The 18,411-nt window shown below is 39.4% G+C and overlaps 1 protein-coding gene across 3 annotated transcripts in view; it reads right to left on the bottom strand.

The window, feature by feature from the left end:
* Positions 1-18,411, bottom strand: part of GRM3 (glutamate receptor, metabotropic 3) — a 310,500-nt gene that overhangs the window by 14,522 nt on the left and 277,567 nt on the right. For all 3 annotated transcript variants that reach the window (XM_006891435.1, XM_006891436.1, XM_006891437.1), the window contains one exon: positions 6,849-7,915. In XM_006891435.1, coding sequence (XP_006891497.1) covers positions 6,849-7,915 — 1,067 coding nt within the window. The remainder of the gene's footprint in view (positions 1-6,848; positions 7,916-18,411) is intronic.

The following is an 18,411-nucleotide window of genomic DNA, read 5'->3' as shown; positions in this document are numbered from 1 at the left end:
ATCCACTTTATTCTAACATTTAGCTCTACAGTTTGTCCTGAGTGGGGAGAAGGTTCTCCTTTGTATGCAACAGTTACACAGACCTGTGCCTACAATGAGCATGGAAAGAGGGACTTCACAACCACCAGGAAGGCAGAAACCAGGAGAATAATCTGAATGGGTTGTTCCTTTGGGAATTGTGCATATGCTGGTGCTTGTTAAGGAAAAATAGCAATAGTTAGGCTTTCTCACACTCCCTTGGATGACTGTAATGCCTTCAAATAGTTCTCCTTCTTTTAGGATTTTCTTCAAATTCATCTTTAAGATTAATGGTAGGTAAATTAGCAGTATAGTATGAGGAGTTTAGATTTGAATCAGAAAAACCTGTCTTGTTATTTCTTAACTGTGCCACCTGGGAAGTTAATTATCTCGGAGTTTGTTTACTCATCTCTCCTATGGATAATATTATCTACTTTCCAGGGTGTTAATGAGGATAACCGAGATCAGGTATTCAAGGTATCTTAACAGAGTAAGCTTTTAGAATGCTGATCAGAAAGGATTATTTCTTTTTTTTCTTTTCTCTTACCTTTAATCATGTCCCTTTTTGCTCAGGCAAACAAAAGAAAACTAACAAAAAATTTCAAGGTCCTGAAGCCCTTGAGCGGCATCTACATTAATTACTCTACCTGGTTACTGCTGTTGTTGTGTACTGCAGAGTCAGAAGTGACCCACAGCCGGGCCTCCCGGTGGGCTTCCGGAGGCAGTTAATCGCATGGGAGGAGACTGCCCATCCTTCTCCCTCAGAGCAGCTGATGGCCTTTAACAACTTGCTGCACACTTTTAAAATGACGAACGTGCTTAGAAACACATTTGCTGTCATTTGCGGCAACGTGTTAGCTGTGTGCCTTCAGGACTGCAGCATAACTTCTTGCCAGTAGGCCACCTGGTTACTAGATCATGAATAATCTCTGGCCTAGTTTCCAATTCTCACTGGCTCCTTTTATGCTGGCAGAAGTAGAGGATCAGCAAAAAAGAAGAAGCCCCTTGACACAGTGCAACAATGGGCTTGAGCATGGCTGAGACTGTGAGGTTGGTGAAAGACAGCGCTGGGTTTTAGTTTGTAGTTCACAGGGTTGCTGTGAGTTGTAGTCAACTCAACCGTATCTAACAATAGACTCTCCCAATCCTCAAACATCTACCATCCCGCTGTCCTTTAACCATTTTTCTCCTGTCTTGCCTCAGGCATACATCCCGTAACCCCAAATGCCATTTCCTTTATTCTCTGTTGTTCTTTCTGTTGAGGCAGTTGCAACTCATAATGGATCTGCCTGGTTCTGCACCATACACACAGTCATTGCCATATAGACATCATTGTTGCATCTACTGTGCCAATCCATCTCTTTCAGGGTCTTCCTCTTTTTTCATTGGCCTGTACCAAGCTGAAGTTCTTTGCCAGAAATTAGTCTCTCCTGATGACAAGTCCAGAGTATGTGAAATGAAGTCTCAGCATCTTTACTTCCAAGGAACATTCTGGGTGTACTTCTTACAAGGCAAATATATTTGTTCTTCTGATAGTCTATGATATATTGAATATCCTTCACCAACACTGCAATTCAAATGCTACAGTTCTTCTTTGTTTTTATCTTTTTTTTTTTTTTTTTACTCTCTAAAACTTTAATTTTACATGCCCTGCCTGTCAAGTTTTACAGAGTAAAACTCCAAATTTTTAGAAAGCATTCTTGGAAAGACCAAGATTTTGCCAATTTAAGTTTCCTTTGCAACTTAAGGAATTTAGAGTCCTATTACCAATTTAATTATAACTATACTTTGCTAATCTTGAATTCTTTCATGCTTGATTTTTCCCTCCTGCTGGGATATAAGCTTCTTGAAGACTTGGAATAGTGCTTTATATTTATTTATAACTCACAATGGGTGGCAAAGCACTGAGCTATAAACCTTCTTGACTGTTTGATGCCCAAATCCCTTCCAGCAGCTCATGAATTATAGGAGACTTTTTCTAGTGCTTCTGATTCTATTTGCACTACATGGTTTCCTCTGGGGACTTCTAAGTCCCAGACTTGGTCTGGATATACATAACTCTTTCAAAACAAGGGTCCCCAATACAGATACTGGCAACATATGAATTTATATGCTAGTAGCATGCAAATTCACAAATGAAATGAGTCAAGGGTGAGAATTCAAGAAGTAGTGGGGCTATGAGGGAGCTTTGGTGGCCTAGTGGCAACAAGCTGTGCTACAATCCTGAAGACATGTGGTTCAGGGTCACCAGCAGCTCCGCAGGAGAAGGATGGGGAATCTCTTTCTGTGAGATTAACTGCCTCTGAAAATCCGCTGGAGGGTCTGCTATGGGTTGGTTCCGACTTGATGGTACTCAACAACAACCACAGTGGGGCTATGAGAAGCAACAAAGACAGTGCATACCTATCTAGAGGGGCTGGCACCAAAAGGGTCTAGCTAATTGTTATTATGTGTAGGAATTTAAGTGCAAGCTGTAAGAGAAGTCAAGAATGTGCCTGTTGTTAGGTGAGTACAGCTTCACATCAAATCTATGAACAACAGCTCGGAACCTTGTTCTATCCCAGCATCATCCTCATGACCTCTGACATGCTCAAGTACCCTGCTGCAGTCACTGTGTCATTCCACCAAGATTCCATCTTGTTGAGGGTCTTCATCTTCTCTGTCCAACTTTCCCAAAGACTGGCCCCTCCAGACAACATGCCCAAAATGTGTGTGACGGTTTCTACACTTGCCTCTAAGGAGCACTCTAGTTATTGATGAACAATTTCTTAATTTTCTAATTCTGACAAATTCCAATAGTGCAGGCCAGACTGTGAGACTGTGAGACAAACATATCTGTGAGACAAGAAAAGCATGTACCACATTAGAGCAGGAGATTTTGATCTCAGCTGCAAATTAGAGTCTCACCAGGGGAATTCTGAAAAATACTGAAGTCAATCTAGGCCAGAGCTCAGGCCAATAGAATCAGAGTCTCTAGGGGTGTGACCTCAACATTAACACAGTTTTAGGGCCCATTTGATTCCATATGCAATCAAATTTGAAAACCACTATGCTGGTGACTTCAGATTATCTCCTGCTCCACCTCCCCCTGCCCCCAACCCCAAGTCCTGCTTCTCCATTCATTGTGCAGCTTTAGAATTGGCATCATTGGTAGGGAAGTACATGAGGTTTCAAAAAACCTGGTGTGATTAGATGTCTATTGATATATACTTTAAAAATCTCAACTCCACTATCTCTGTCTCATCTGTCTTTTGCCATATACAATGGGGATGAAAATGTCTTATATCCTCAGATAATTACTTCTAGTAAGTTACTCTGTGCTTTAACAACTTAAGTCATCTTTTTTTTATGTTCTAGAAATGGAATGGAATGTTATGTTCATTCATAGCTGTACTTCCTGCTCTATTTTTCTGTCAACTCTTTTGAGTCTGAACAGTTTTAAATCATAAGACTAATGTGCTTTTTAAAAAAAATTTATTATTTTTTGTGTGTGTACCATCAAATCGGATCTGACTGGTATAGGAGGTGATTACCCCTCCTTCTCTAGCAAAGCATCTGGTGGATTTGAACCATGCGCCTCTGGGATTGCAATGCAGCTTCTTGCCACTAGGCCACCAGAGATACCTTGACTAATGTGCTTTGATGTGGTGGATTCCAAATCATAGTCTAGGGGCCAAAGTAGAATTGCTTCACAGGGTTTCCAAGTGTGGTGTGAGCCTAAAAGGCAGCTTTTTCTAAGCAAGTATTTAGCAGCCTCTGGGCTTCAGCTACCTTAACCGCAGACACATGATCTTGCAAATCAGCATCAGCTGTGGGACTAGGATAACTGAAAGAGTGCATCCCACACTGAGCAACAGGATTTGAGGTGAGGAAGACTTGAAGCGAGCAAGTTTTGTGGTGGTAAGGAGAGCTGTGGTGTTGCTGAGGGCAAATGGTGGCAAAGTGTGACCTGAGGCTTCTTGCATTTGTGCTGGCCACAGTTAAAGGTCTGGCTTGCCAGGTGCTTGAAGGAAAAGCTGACTTTATAACTTTATAACTGCTTTGAGGAAAACCTTGCTGGATGATATGGATTTGACAGCTGGCAGAACCGAAACTGGAGACTGGACTAATTCTAACTGAGGAATTGTGAGTTGGGACTGCTTGTCTATAACTTGGGTTTGGACTGGGTGATATTCTTTGCCTCCCCCATTCTCCAACCACTTTCCCTAATACGCCGCATTGTTGGTATCAGAACTGAGTCAGCAATGAATAAAGAACCTCTTGCTGCTGGTGGGGTTCCAAGCCCCATGTGGCTGGGTTATGGACGCTGTATCTGCTTTCTACACTGGGCTGGAGAGGGGCTGTGCTATTCTTACTCCCTCTGGCCCTTTCAGAGAGATGCTCATGGCCCTGTGTCCTTATGTCCTGTTTTCTAATCATCTTTACAGAAGCTGACTGTCATATGTCTTTCTTCCATAGAATTGCTGGTTCAACTCTCTGGTCTTTTTTTTAGCAGCTAAGTGCTGCCACCATGACTTCTTACTCATAGGCCAAGGTCAAAATAATTATCACTCTAGCCATTTTGTAATCTCAACATCCTAAACCATGCCCACTGAAATGACTACCTAAGAGCTCCTATTATTGTTACGACAGGAGTCCAGAACAAAGGTAGCATAGTGGAGCAGACTTGGGGGTAGGGTTTGAGTAACAATGAAAGAATTCATTCTTTTACTTTTCAAAGAGAAAAGCTAATTGGGGGGGGGGGAAGGGTGGGCAGGGAGAAAAGTGCAACACTGAATGAATGGAAATCCAAAGTCTCTGTAAAATTTGATTAAAATTAATTTTTTAAAAAAGAATTATTGCAGGTCTATAGAAATGGATGCATGTATAAAGATAAAAGACAGGGTGTTGTAAAATACATTCAATCTGGTGGCCTCGTAGTAAAAAACATGTGGTTAAAATGTACCAACTCTGTGGGAGAAAGATGGGAGATTTTCTCCCATGAAATGTACAGCCTCTGAAAACCTGCTGGAGTGTCAGCTACAAGTTGATTCTTACCTGATGGTGGAGAAAACAACATGTTGGTTTTTGGTTGGCAGCTTCATGTGACAGAACAATAGCCCTGTGAGGTTTTCTTGGCTGTGATCTTTACCAAAGCAGGTCACCAGGTCTCTGGCTCCTCTCTAGCCATTGAATAGGTTTGAACCATCACCCTCTTAGTTATGCAGGCAAATGCTTAATTGTTGTGCCACCAGAGTTCCTGACATTGGATTAAGTTCTCCATTTTAATCCCAACACTCTATAAAGTTTCCTTTAACTTAGTTTATGCTTATCTAGTTCTGATTTAGCTTTTTTTGGGTACATTTTCAAAACTTTATGTACAGATTTAGAAAACCTAACCATTACCCTGACTTTAAATAATGTTCTTAATTTTTATTCTTTAATGGACTAATCTCAGCCACATCACTGTGCATAGTTTAATATACAATACATTAAGCATTTTTGGTCTCTTGGTTTCTTGAAACAGCTTTCTTTCCTTTTTTGAGATGAAGTTTTCTAGATTTTGGCAATGTAAATAGGGATTATCAATATAAAGATATGTGGACAACTATGACCAATGGAAGCACTTCATTTTATTTATCTGTGATGTAATGAGGAAATTATGTTCTAGAAAATGTTAACCTATGATTACTCAGAAAATGTACAAGATAGAAACTAATTGCCTCAAGGGGAAAAAAAATCTTATTCATTAAAAGTCACTAAAATCAGAATTTAATATAGCCACAAATAATCAGTGCTGGCAACAATTTGAGAAAGGATGATGAGGTGATGAAATATTTCTTTCAGGAGAGAGAGTAATTATGTTGAAGCCTAGAAATTTTACCAACTTATTGCTAAGACTGTTTGATTAATGTCTAATTAGGTTTGGATATGTGGAGTAAAACTTTTGACTAGTTAAAAGGGAAAGAGAACACTTTTATATTCTTTAATCTGATGGCTTTCTGGTGAGGAGTTGTGCTGACAGAACTGTACCACAAAGGTGGGCAGTTCAAGTCCCCCAGCTACTGTGCAGAAGAAAGATGGGGAACTTCCTTCCACAAGATTTATAGCTTAGCTTCTGAAAACCAGCTGGAGGGCCAACTGTGAGTTGGTTCTGACTTGAAGGTAATGAGAGGTGGATATACACACAGAACTAGTTTCATAAATACCATATTTTATGTAATATTTTTATTAATATGTTATAGTGAAGCATATATTTTTAAATAATTAAAAGTTCCTCATAATAGATACTATGTATATACCTTGAGGAACATAAAGAATATAACAAATTAACAGAGAAATAATGATGTCTTTTTTAAAATCTTAAATGCAATAGTTTAGGTTTTTAAATCCTGGCCTAATGTTCCAAGTGTTTTTTAATTTACAGGTTGATCTATAGTAGTGAGATCTTCTTGTGTCTAATTTGAAGTATTCTTATTAGGTTCTTAGTGGTTTAAACATTATTCCTTTATAAATCACATTGTACACTTAATTTAAAATAATATATATGTGTGTGTGTGCATAAATTATAAATATATATATTTTCCCTCCCACTATATAATAAATTGCTTTAATGACTATGCCATTTGTATTTATATTTCTCTGAGCTTACCACAGCAATTTGTACATGATAAGCACTGATTAAATGCATTCAAAAGATATTAATTTCTGCATTGATATAGAGATTCCTGATGGTATTTGTAATTACCCAGCTGATTGCTGAGATGAAATAAAAGGAGTCTGTTCAGATCTTGCACAACAATACATTGGCAGGATTAGAGATGAAGGAAAAGAAGAAACCAAAGACTTACTCTGTAGTCACTAGATGTCACATAAAAGATAGGGAGGAAGGCCAGCCAGATGATGCATGTGGTGTACATGGTAAAACCAATGAACTTGGCTTCATTGAAATTCTCTGGGCACTTCCGCGTTTTGAAGGCATACACAGTGCATAAGATCACCAGGAGCACATCGTAGGAAAGGGAGATCAACATGCTGGAATCTCTGACATTGCATTTTAGAATGACTGTTTCCCGCTTCTCTGGAAGGGTGTATCTCCTGGTGCCTGGTGCCTCCAGAATGAGCCACACAGACACCACAATAATTTGCACCAGTATCAGACCCAGGCAGATGAAGACCTGAGAACTGGGGCTGATGAATTTTGGCCTCTGGGCGCCATTCTTGACCCCATCAAAGATGCGGGCAATGCAGTTTGTCTTAGTCAGCAGGGCTGAGTAACAGATAGCAAAGGAGGTCCCCAGGCCTAGCCGGCGCAAGGCGCAGATGACTGGTGACGGCTTGGCAATGAAGAAGAAGGTCATACAGTATGAGAGCCCAACGCCAAACAACAAGATGTAGCAGAGTTCCCGGCCTGAAGCTTTCACCAAGGGGGTGTTATTGTGCTTGATAAAAACAGTGACAACAATGCTTGTGCACATAAAACCCAGGCAGGCTATCGTGACTGGACCGATGGCCCAGGCATCCTCCCACCGGATGTAGTCCTCAGGCAGGTCATAGCAGCTAGAGAGGTCTGCAGTGGGCCACTGCCCAGGGCCACAATCCATGCAGGTAAACTCATCCGCCAGGTATTCGTAAGGCTCACAGGGGATGCAGATCCAGCAGCAGACATCGCCTGGTTGCATGTTCTTCATTTCATTGGGGGCACAGGGGTCGCTGCACTGGGAGGTGGGGATTGAGTTCCGAGACCAGTGGATGGAGTCCACGTCTAGTGACAGGGTTTCGGCCCAATGACCAACCTTCAAGTAGGAATACTTGCCGTTCCCATACTGAAAATTGAACACGTTGTATCGGCCCATTCCATCTCCAAAAGTGTCAAATTTGACGATACTATCTGCACCTTTGTTTGGGTTGAATGGAGCTGTGACATGGAAAGTGAAACAAAACAAGAATACTGTTTCAGTGTCCTGGATGCGATTAATCAATTACCTTATGTCATATATTTAGCAAAACTTAAGTAACAGGGAATGGGAACTGCAAGGCTAGCTAAAATAATTTACCAGTTACCACTGAAAGTTACACAGCAAAATCTACTAGAGCACACCGGCATTCAAAACTTTACTCATTCATTTGATGTTAATGAAAATCTAGTGCTAAAGGCAACCGTGAACACAACACACTGTTTTCAGAGGAGCTTACCATGTAACAAGGAACTGGAAAAGACATGGTTTGAACTCTATGTGATGTGTAAAATTAATAAAAATGTTACAGTAGGAATTGGGTAAATCCTTGTGTCTCATCATTACAAGAAATGCATCTATGTAAATTTTATCCTATGTATACAAACACCAAATATATTTCTCATTTTAAACATATTTTTGAAATTTATAGGTTTTTTTCCCACATGAAAAATTGTCTAACTGTATACATATGCTTCTTATAAACAGTTAAAATAGTAAAGAAGAGAAACCCACTCGTAATCTCTCAATCCTAATACTGCCACTTTAATGTCTGTAAGTGAATTTACTCTGACTACATGCATGAGTCTATATGGAATATTCTACCTACATAAACACAGGATCTAGTTTGAAATCCCCAGTAGTTTGTAGAATAAGGGTAAGGATGCTTTAATGCAAGTTTGGAAAGAGGGCCTGACCTCAAACTTTGGCCTTATTCTAGCTCTCTGTGGGTTCTCTAACAGTAGCACAGAAAAGGAACAAACTGATCTTCTAAGATAATATCTTTAATATTATTAAAAGTAAAAATGCAAATTTGAGTAGGCAAGATAAAAGCTATAAACTGGCACATTTCCAACAAAGGAGCCTTAATAAAATTTTTCAGAATTACAAATGCATGTAACTTTGGATTTTGCAACATCAATATTGGGAATGCATTCACCAGATAGGCTACAACACTGAAAATAGTAATTTTGGTGGAATTTTGTATTTTATTATACATTTTCCCCACTACTAAGTTCATTTTAATAAACAGACAACATCATTATACATGGAGTAAAGACTGAAGTTGTGGAAGATTTCATTTTAATTGGATCCACAATCAACACCCATGGTAACAGTAGTCAAGAAATCAAAAGGCATGTTTCATCTTGAAAATCTGCTGTCAAAGGCTTCCCCAAAATGCTAAAGAGCAATGATGTCTGTTTAAAGACTACTGATCCAAGACATGCTTACGTGTAACACATGTGAAAGCTGGATGTTGAGTAAGGATGATGAAGACCTGACACTTTTGAATGTTTGTCTTGGCCAAGAGTAATGAATATCTTATCAACTGACAAAGTAACAAATATGTCTTAAAGAAAGTGCAATGAGGGTGCTCTTTAGAGGTAAGGATGGTGAAACTTTGCCTCACATACTTTGGACATGTCAGGAATGATGTCCTTTGACATCATGATGGAAAAGGTAGAGAGTCAGAGAAAGGAAGACTCCACATGAGATGGACTGACAGGTGACTACTTCAGCAACGGGCTCAAGCATATCAGAGTGTGAGGATGGTGAAGGATCTATGTTCACAGGGTTGCTATCAGTCATGGTCAATTTGATGGCACCTAACAATAATAGCTCTGTCTCACGTACTTTGGGCATGTGGTCACGAGCGACTGGTCCTTAGAGAAGGACATCATGCTTGGAAGGGTGGAGGGACAGTGCAGGAGAGGAAGAACCCAGATGAGATGGATTGATATAGTAACTGGGGCCATGTGGGTTGGTGTGTCAGAATTAGTGAGACAGGCTGAGGACAGGGCAGGCTTGAGAGCTGGTATACATAGGGTCACCATGGGTCTCAGATGACTTGATGGCACATAACAAGAACAATAACAGCAAATTTGTTAGATTTATTATGTAAGTGACAAAATAGGGTTTAATTTCAAAATCTTTTAGACACATAAAACACATTAATTTAATAAATATATTAAAAATTCTAAAGTCCACTGTAAGAACAAGTATCCTGATTTTCAGTTTAGAATAAAGGATCACTGTATTGGTGCTTGGGAACTCTAGTAATGTAGTTTGTAGGGAGCTGCATAGCTTATTCAGAGGCCATGTCATGCTGGTGGCTCAGATACACCAGCAGCTCCATGCGAGAAAGATAAGCAATCTCTTCTTGTGCAATTTACATCCTCAGATACCCAACAGAAAGCCTGCAGGATGCAGTTCTGACTTGATGCAGGGGTTTTGAGTTTTTATAGAAGGAGCCCTGGCTTTGTCATGCACAATGTCTTGAGTTGCTGAACAAAATTCAACAGTTTGAATCCACCAATGGCTTCCTAGGGGAAAGATGGGCAGTCTCTTCTCAGATTTAGTCTCAGAAACCTACTTGAGGGTGATTATGAGTTGAACTCAACTCAGTGGCAATGGGTTTTGGTATTTGTGCTAGAATGAAAAATAATAAAAAGACATCTTTGAAGAAAACTTTGACCTATATCTGTTAAATAGGCTACACATTGGGAGAGCATCCTTTTCTTGATTGCTTATTCCAAACACAATTCTGGCCAGGGTGGTGAGGAGGCAAGCAAGAAAAGCAGGCTGCTTACCAGGTGCTGTACAAGTGATTTCAAGTGGCAGAGTAACTTGAAGCCCTAGTGAATTGATCTGTTGCCTCCTGATGCACTTAGAGCTGCATCTTAAGTCAAATGCCTCACTGGGAAATAGTTCAAAGCCCAGTGAACCAGAAGTAGAGTGAGTAAACTCTGGGGAGTTTAGTGTTTCTCAAGTTGAGTCACACCAGGGGAGAAAACATCATTCAAAGTTGAAAAAGAAATCACTTCTACTTTGTTGGTGTTGCAGCAACAAGGAGAGGGCAAGGAAAAAGACAGAGAGAGCTACTAGAAAGTAGCCGAATATTTTCAAAAGAAGCACAACCTTTCCCCAAATCTAATTTCAAGACCCTCATTGCTGTAGTGCCTCAAAACTAGGCCCTCATTTTAAAAAACAGCCTGCTCTGGTCTCCAGCCAGTGGAAAGGCTTCTCAGGTTAGCTTATTATCCAATTACTTCTGACCTCGGTTTCAAATGGATTTATTTGTAAGGTTTAGGACCAATGTGATCAGCCCTCGTAGGGCCCATTTGGTAGAGATGAGGCAAGTCTGTGTCTCAAAAATACCATAGGTCAATGACAAGAGAGAATTAAACTGGCCTTTATTTTCTTTGCAGACAGCAGTCCAATTAAGGTAGCTCATAATGTGGCTTTTAACAGGCCTTCAGTAATGGGCATATTACAGCCACTGTCTGGGTTCAGAATCATAAATACGAATGAAGATTGCAAAAGCTGAAGTAGAAAGCAGGTTCTAATTTTACAACTAGGGCTCCACTAAAGTTTCTGTAGAATAGTTCCCTGAAATGTAATTATGACGCTGTTGTTGTTAAGTGCCGTTGAGTTGTAGACAACTCATAGCGACCTTATGAGTGAAAGACCGGAACACTTGTATAACTTTCATCATTTCTCTACCTCCATAGAGTTTCCAGAGGCAAGCTATTTCAGAAGCCAGTCCTGCTTCCCAGCTTATTTTAATTGGAGAGCTTCACCAAACACTGTCCACCATGGGTAACTATTATCACATTTGACACATCAATGTCATAGTGTTTAACATCACAGCAACCATGAGTTACCTCTGTACAGCACATGGACAGACCAGTGCTATACCACTTATAAAAATGTTTAAGACATAGAACAGAGAAAATACTGTCTCTCTTGAGAGATCATATGATTGCATTTACATAAAGTTCAGTAACAGGTAAAACTGGTGTATGATATTAAAATCCACAATCTTTGGATGGAATAAACAATATTTTTAGACACTAAAATATGCAGCTAGTGAGAAGACAGGAAAGAATAAATTCTTGTTTCTCAGCAATTTACCTACTATTGATTAGCATCTGTTGTAGGAACAAGTATTAAAAGACTTCTCGGATTATTTTTTTGGCAACTGGGTCAAACAAGTAGGCAAAACAGCACTTGGGTATCCTAGGTGCTCAGATTCACACACAACAATTATTAGCTAATATTTGATGAGCATAGTGAAAGTGGATGTTTGGGAAAAGGCATTGAAGAGTATTTTTAAGGGCTTTTGAAAAGGACTCTTTTTAGTTCCAAAAAGCAACATAATTAATGCACCATTATATTCTATATGTGTTTTCCCCTTTGTAGATTCTATACATTATTGTTGAACTTTACAGTGCTTGGGAATTCAAAAAGGAGCAAAACACTGTTAGGCTAATCATAAATAACAGAGAGGGAAGACAGAGAAAAGGCCAGTGAATGGAAATTAGTATGAATTCACCCCTGCCAATTAAACCCTCAATTTAGGGATCATGACTCAGGGCTGCTTATGTATTGAACTTATTTCACTTGAAAGACTCTGATTGTTATTGACTCTTGGGTTAGCAATAGATCCTCTTAACATGAACTAGGAACCCCCGTGGTGCAGTGGTTAAAGACCTCACCTAGTAAACAAAATGCTTGACATTTTGGTTTGAACCCACCAGTCACTTTGTGGGAGAAAAACGTAGCAGTCTGCTTAAGATGTGTGGCCTTGGAAATTCTCTAGGACAGATCAATATAAGTAGGAATTGACTCGACAGTAATGGGGTTTGATTTGCTTGTGAGCAAATGTTACCAACACTTAAAAAAAAAACCCCAAAACAACCACATCCACTTTCTCAACTCCTGCCCCTCAACTACTTATCACTTTTCTCTTCTACTTTATAATAACTGTTTAGGTTTAAAGCTTTCTACAGGGTTATATATACAAAGTAAACATACAGAGACACATAGGATTACGAGTATGAAGAAATGGACTATTCTCAGTACTCTTGTTCCTGTCTCGGTGCCTTTATTCACTCTCACACTGTACAATTACACATTTTGATATATTCTTTATTAAAAGTGCCTTTTAATTCTCACCTTTGTTTATGTTGGACCCTTCTGCATCTAAAGAACTGATCCTGTAGGAATTAGTTCTATATTCTGCATTTAAGTCCTTTTTTAGAAATTGTGCCTTGGCTTTTTGGCTAAGATCAAGCATAGTATTTGTCATTATCAAACAATTAGATATATTGCAAATGCCTTATTCTATTCTGTGGCTTGCCTTCTGACGCCTTTAACAGTGCTGTCCAATAAAGAGAAACGTTCACTTTTCATTTCCATTTTTTCTCATTTTCTATAATTCCATTTTATTTTTTGTTGTTACTTGCTGTTGAGTTGGAACTGATAGCTAGCTGGTCCTCTAGCGGAGTTTCAGAGGCTGTAAATTGCATAAAAGGTGACTAGCCCATCTTTCTTCCTTTGAATAGCTGAGGGACTTGAACTCTGTGCCTTTGGGTAAGCAGTGCAAATCTTTACACTTAGCTACTAAAGCCACAGAGCAAGATATTTTCCTTTTCCAAAATTATGAATATATATATATATTTATGTTATCTTTATTGCTTTATCTTTCATTTACATATATAATCTGGATTTTGCAGTATCTCTCATTTCCTACATTTGCTTATGTTGACTGTCTCCCCCACCCCTCACAATTATGGATTGCCTTTTGTATGTCTCATAATTTTTTAATGGAGTCCAGACATTGTGAATTTAACTTGTTGTAGGATAGATATTTTTGTATTCATACTAGTATTCTTTGAGAATGATTATTATGAGATAAAACTTATGTTTCTTGGAGGCAGTGTCATCTTTCTGAGACTTGCTTTTAAGTTTTCTTAGGCACAACTAGAGCTGAATTAGCCTAATCCTTCCTAATGTTGTGTTTGTTTTCCCTCCATTATCTGATAGTTTTCCCATGCCTATATTCTGATCAGGGAGCTCTGGTGGCTCAGTAGTAAGGAGTTGTACTGCCAACACAAAGGTACATGGTTCAGACCTACCAGCTGCTCTGCTGGAGGAAGATAGACAGTCTGTGCAATTTATTGTCTCTGAAAACACACTGGAAGATCAGCTGAGTCAGTTCTGACTTGATGGTACATAACAACGGCAACAAGATATTCTCATCAGGACACTTTGAAGACTTAAGGGAACTCTTCGCAGCCTGATCTACTCTGTCAGGCTCTCTAGTATATGAACTATAGGTATTTGAGGCTCCCTGTTCTCTAAGCTCTATCATCTCAACTCTGGAAGATGTTCAAGTTCCACCTGTGTTGCCTCTCATTTCCTGTGTAGCCTGGAATCTTTTCCAGCAGGAGTCTGGGGCAAACATGCGGTACTTCTAACTCATTTCCTTAATTTTCACTGCCTGATGCTCAACGGTAAAAAACAATGTTTCCCTCATTTCGTCCATTTCTTTTAGTGGTAGGGTGAAACTGTTCCCTATTTCCACATCTGATTAGATGGAGAAGTCTTTCATATGTTTGAGAAGTGATCAGATAAACTTATCTGCTCATTTCAGAACCATTTTAATTTGAGGAAATCCACATTTATGGATCATTCCCTATTCTCAGAAAACTTGTTTCTAATGATCTTTTGACGTAAAGAGATGCTTTTCAACACATTAATAACTCTAAAAAGTGAAAATTTCAGGTAAAACAAGTTCCAGAAACAGATCCAGAAACCATTAGGTCCAATGCTTTCATTCAGCTCCAAAAGCGTTCTGTGCATTTAACATTAAGGTAATTTACTACTGACTCTTCTGAAATGGCTTGCCTCCAGAAATTCTATAAACAGTGCTCAGGTCTTTTGTTCATAGGGTCGCTATGAGTCATCTATGACTCAACAGCACTTAACAACAATAACAACAACATAGAGCTCTGTGGGCCTAGTGGACAGAAAGTTATGATACCAAGCCCAAGGTGGGTGATTTTAATCTGCAGCCCTCAGGCCTGGTTTACGTTGCTTTTTGTCAAACATTCTTCTAAGTGGTATAGCACTGCTCTGTGCATTGCTGTGTAGAGGTAACTCGTGGTTGCTGTGATGCTAAACACAGTGACACTGATGTGCCAAATTGTTACCTATGGTGGACAGTGTTTGGTGGAGCTCCCCAATTAAAATAAGTTTGGAAGTAGGAGTAGCATCCACTTCTAAAATGGCTTATCTAAGGAAACCCTATGAACAGGTCACTATGAGTCATCTACTTAACAATAAACTTAACAACAAACAACATATGTTAGGAAAGTATTACTGTGTGCCCATCTTGTCTCTAGATCCTGAGCCTCTGAAATACAGTAAAATGTCTTATTCATCTTTGTACTCTCACCATCTAAGGCCATACTGTGAATATAGGCTACTGCAAATTGTTTTCTTAATTATTAGAATATTTTCATTAGAATCATCTCATGAACTTTGGCATCATCTCAGGGCAGTGCTTGAATTTTACCAGAGACCAGTTAAGACATGAATTTGGGAAATGGGTCCTGGGTATTTGTACTTGGTTTATTTGCTATTTTATTATATCCCTCAGGGGTCATGCAGTGATATCTGGAGACTTTTTCCCCCCTCCCAGACCTCAGGGAAGCCAGAATGCTGTTAAACAGTCAATAGTGCATAGGGCACACTCAAAATGTCAATAGTGTTAAAAAGTGAGAAACCCTGGTGTTGGGTGTTGTTGTTGATTGCCTTTGAATGGAGCATGACTCATAGCCACCCTGTGAACAAAAGGCCTGAAGCCCCTCTACAACTATCGACATTTATCAAAGTTCATAGAGTTTCCAGAGGCATGTTGTTTAGGAAGTGGGTATAATACATGGATGTAATACATGAATTTCTAGAACAATTTATAAAAGAGTTAAATAAAAAAAAATTCTATTAGCTACATTCTTTATAATACTTCATTTGAGGCTCATTTAATCGAGTCTTTATTTTTCCCCGCAGTCATAAACTCCCTCAATACTCATTTTCACAATTCTCTCCTTTCACATTTGCCAGTGGTTTTCTTTCTACTCTCTCCTTGCCTCCACCCCTTATCACAGACCCAATTGCAGAGATCTTCATAGTTTCCTTTTTTCCTTTTTTGAAAAAAGTAAGCCCGGTAGGATGTCTCTTTCTAGGATCATCATTACTCAGTGCAGTATGGGGTCAGCTCCTCCCTCCAGGGGAAAGTAGGTCAACACCCCGCACCCCTCCTCCTTGCAAGTAGAGGAGCCCTCCATTCTGCATGCTCCCCTCCCTAACAGCTTGCTGCGGCCTTTCTCTCTCCCATTAACCACAGTGAAGACCCTCCTTTCCATCCAGTGTTGGATGCCATAGCTTACTCACATCATGACTGGGGCGGGGGGGGGGAGTGTCTGTGTGAGGGACAAGTTACAACACGAGCTGATGGCTGACCCCAGAGTGAGGCCACTGCCTTGGTGGGACTTCCCCTTGAGGTATCAGCCTGTTTGGTGACTGCTGCTGCCACTACCATCTTGGACCCTGAAGTAATCTGTAACTTTCATGATAGTGCCAAAAGCATGCTGTGCTCCCCTTGTACCCCCAGAGGATACTGCTGTCTCCTTCCTAGCAATCACCTCTAAGGAAAGAAGCAAATTCCTGATTTGAGCAGCAGCAGGTGACATACAGTCTTTTTAGAGGAAATGCACAGAAAGAACAATTATCAGTGGCGGAAGCTGAGGGAAGTCTCCACAAACTTGCCCCTAAATGGGAAGGCTCCCCAACCAACCTGGGCACTGAACACAGTGTGACTTTGCAATTTTCATCCGAGGCTTTTAATTTTGTGTAAAGAAGTTATAAATTCTGAAGACAATTAAAAAAAAATGTGATTATGTCTAGTAGGGCACAGAAAAAAACAGAAAAATAAAGGCTTTCTCCCAAACCAAATAGGATAAGAAGGTATAAGCTGTCCTCAAATTACTTCTTCACCAGCTTTGCTATATATCAACATGATTAAGAGTGGAATGATATGGACAAATGATGAAAAATGGCTGAGAAAATCCCATTCAGAGAGGTTGTGTAAGTCAACAGGACAAACTAGAAAAAAAACCCAAAGACAAATCATGTTTGAACCATGCTAGCAGAACTAATATTTTGGCAAGTATAATCATCACAGCAACAAGAATATTTAATAAAATGAGCATTTTAAAGCAAACAGTATGCTTCTTTATGTAAAAAAGCAGAACAGCAGCAATTTTATTCAGCCTTTGAAGATGAACTTTCCAAAGATAAGCACAACAGCTTAGTATGCGGTAACTAAAATTTCCATGAGTGAAGCCAATTAATTTTTATTCTCTTGCCTTATACATGCATGAACATACATTTGACTCTGTGTAATATCATGGAAAGAGAATAAAAGGAAAAATAAATTACTTCTGCTCTCAGCATGCTGGCCTATTGTTCCATTGTCGTGCTTTTCCTGCATCACTGTAGCATAGTCTAGACTTCTCTCTTCACAGAGAAGTGCTGCAGAATTGAGCAACACAGCTTCTAGTGACAGTGTAAGGCCATTAAGCACAATCGCATACTGCTAAGAGCCTTCCAAACCTACATTGTTCTGGAATAATTTGTTTCCCTGACAGTAATTCAGGTGGCAAAATAGAAATGAATGGCTTTAACATTTTCTTCTCACTGTGCAACAATTTTATTTCACATGACTCTAAAGTTGATAGTGCTAAGGGCATTATAAGCCTATGTTGCCATTCTTTCGGAATATTCCTGAAAACTCTAACCCTAACCTAAATATAAGCCTTATTTCTACTTGCCCATAAATTGTTTTAAATTAATAACATTGATAAAATTACCAGGTTACAGAACTCTTGCCTCTTAGGCAAAATAATGATATATTTTTAAATTTTACTAAAAGATTATGTGTCAAGGCATTATTAAAAACCCAGGAACTCTACACAGTCATCCCTGAAATCAATGAAGAAAAGTTAGTAGTGATACATGTGAAAATGATGGTATTTACACGTCCACAATCTCAAATAATGTCTGAAGTTAAAGGGAAAGCATTGACTGGAAAGAACATAGACCCTAATACTTGGAATTGGTCGTCTGGGAAGATTATGAGGAAGATGGGGACACTGAACCCCTATATTTCATTGAATCACTACTACCAATAGAACCAGACTTGGAATATATCTCTGACGAGGTTACCTCAGCTGTGTGTGATGAGTCTTTGAGCTCTCCCCTGGGCAATGCCCGTCCGTGTAGGTGTCTGTAGCACAGCTAAGGCAAATGCCTCACACAACATTCTTTGAGATAAATCTTTCTCTCTAGTTTCGTTTCTATAGAGAACTCAGTCTAAAATAGTATCATCCAGGTGTGTAGACACAGTTATTTTTGGAGATAGTGATAAACGTCTCAAGTCTAGTCTCCATTCTCTTTGTAACCATCTATGCATTTAAAAATCTGTAAGATACCACAACCTTCAACAGTTCAATAGAAACACTATTACACAAAGGTCTAACTTTCCTATTATATACAGTAACGCTGACTGAAATTTCTATTTTTCCTTGAGTAAAAAGACATTTTCTATGCC

This window comes from Elephantulus edwardii, unplaced genomic scaffold (genome assembly GCF_000299155.1).
Source record: "Elephantulus edwardii isolate Elephantulus edwardi_28Jun2011 unplaced genomic scaffold, EleEdw1.0 scaffold00098, whole genome shotgun sequence".
Lineage (NCBI taxonomy): Eukaryota > Metazoa > Chordata > Mammalia > Macroscelidea > Macroscelididae > Elephantulus > Elephantulus edwardii.
This window is presented reverse-complemented; position numbering and strand designations above follow the sequence as displayed.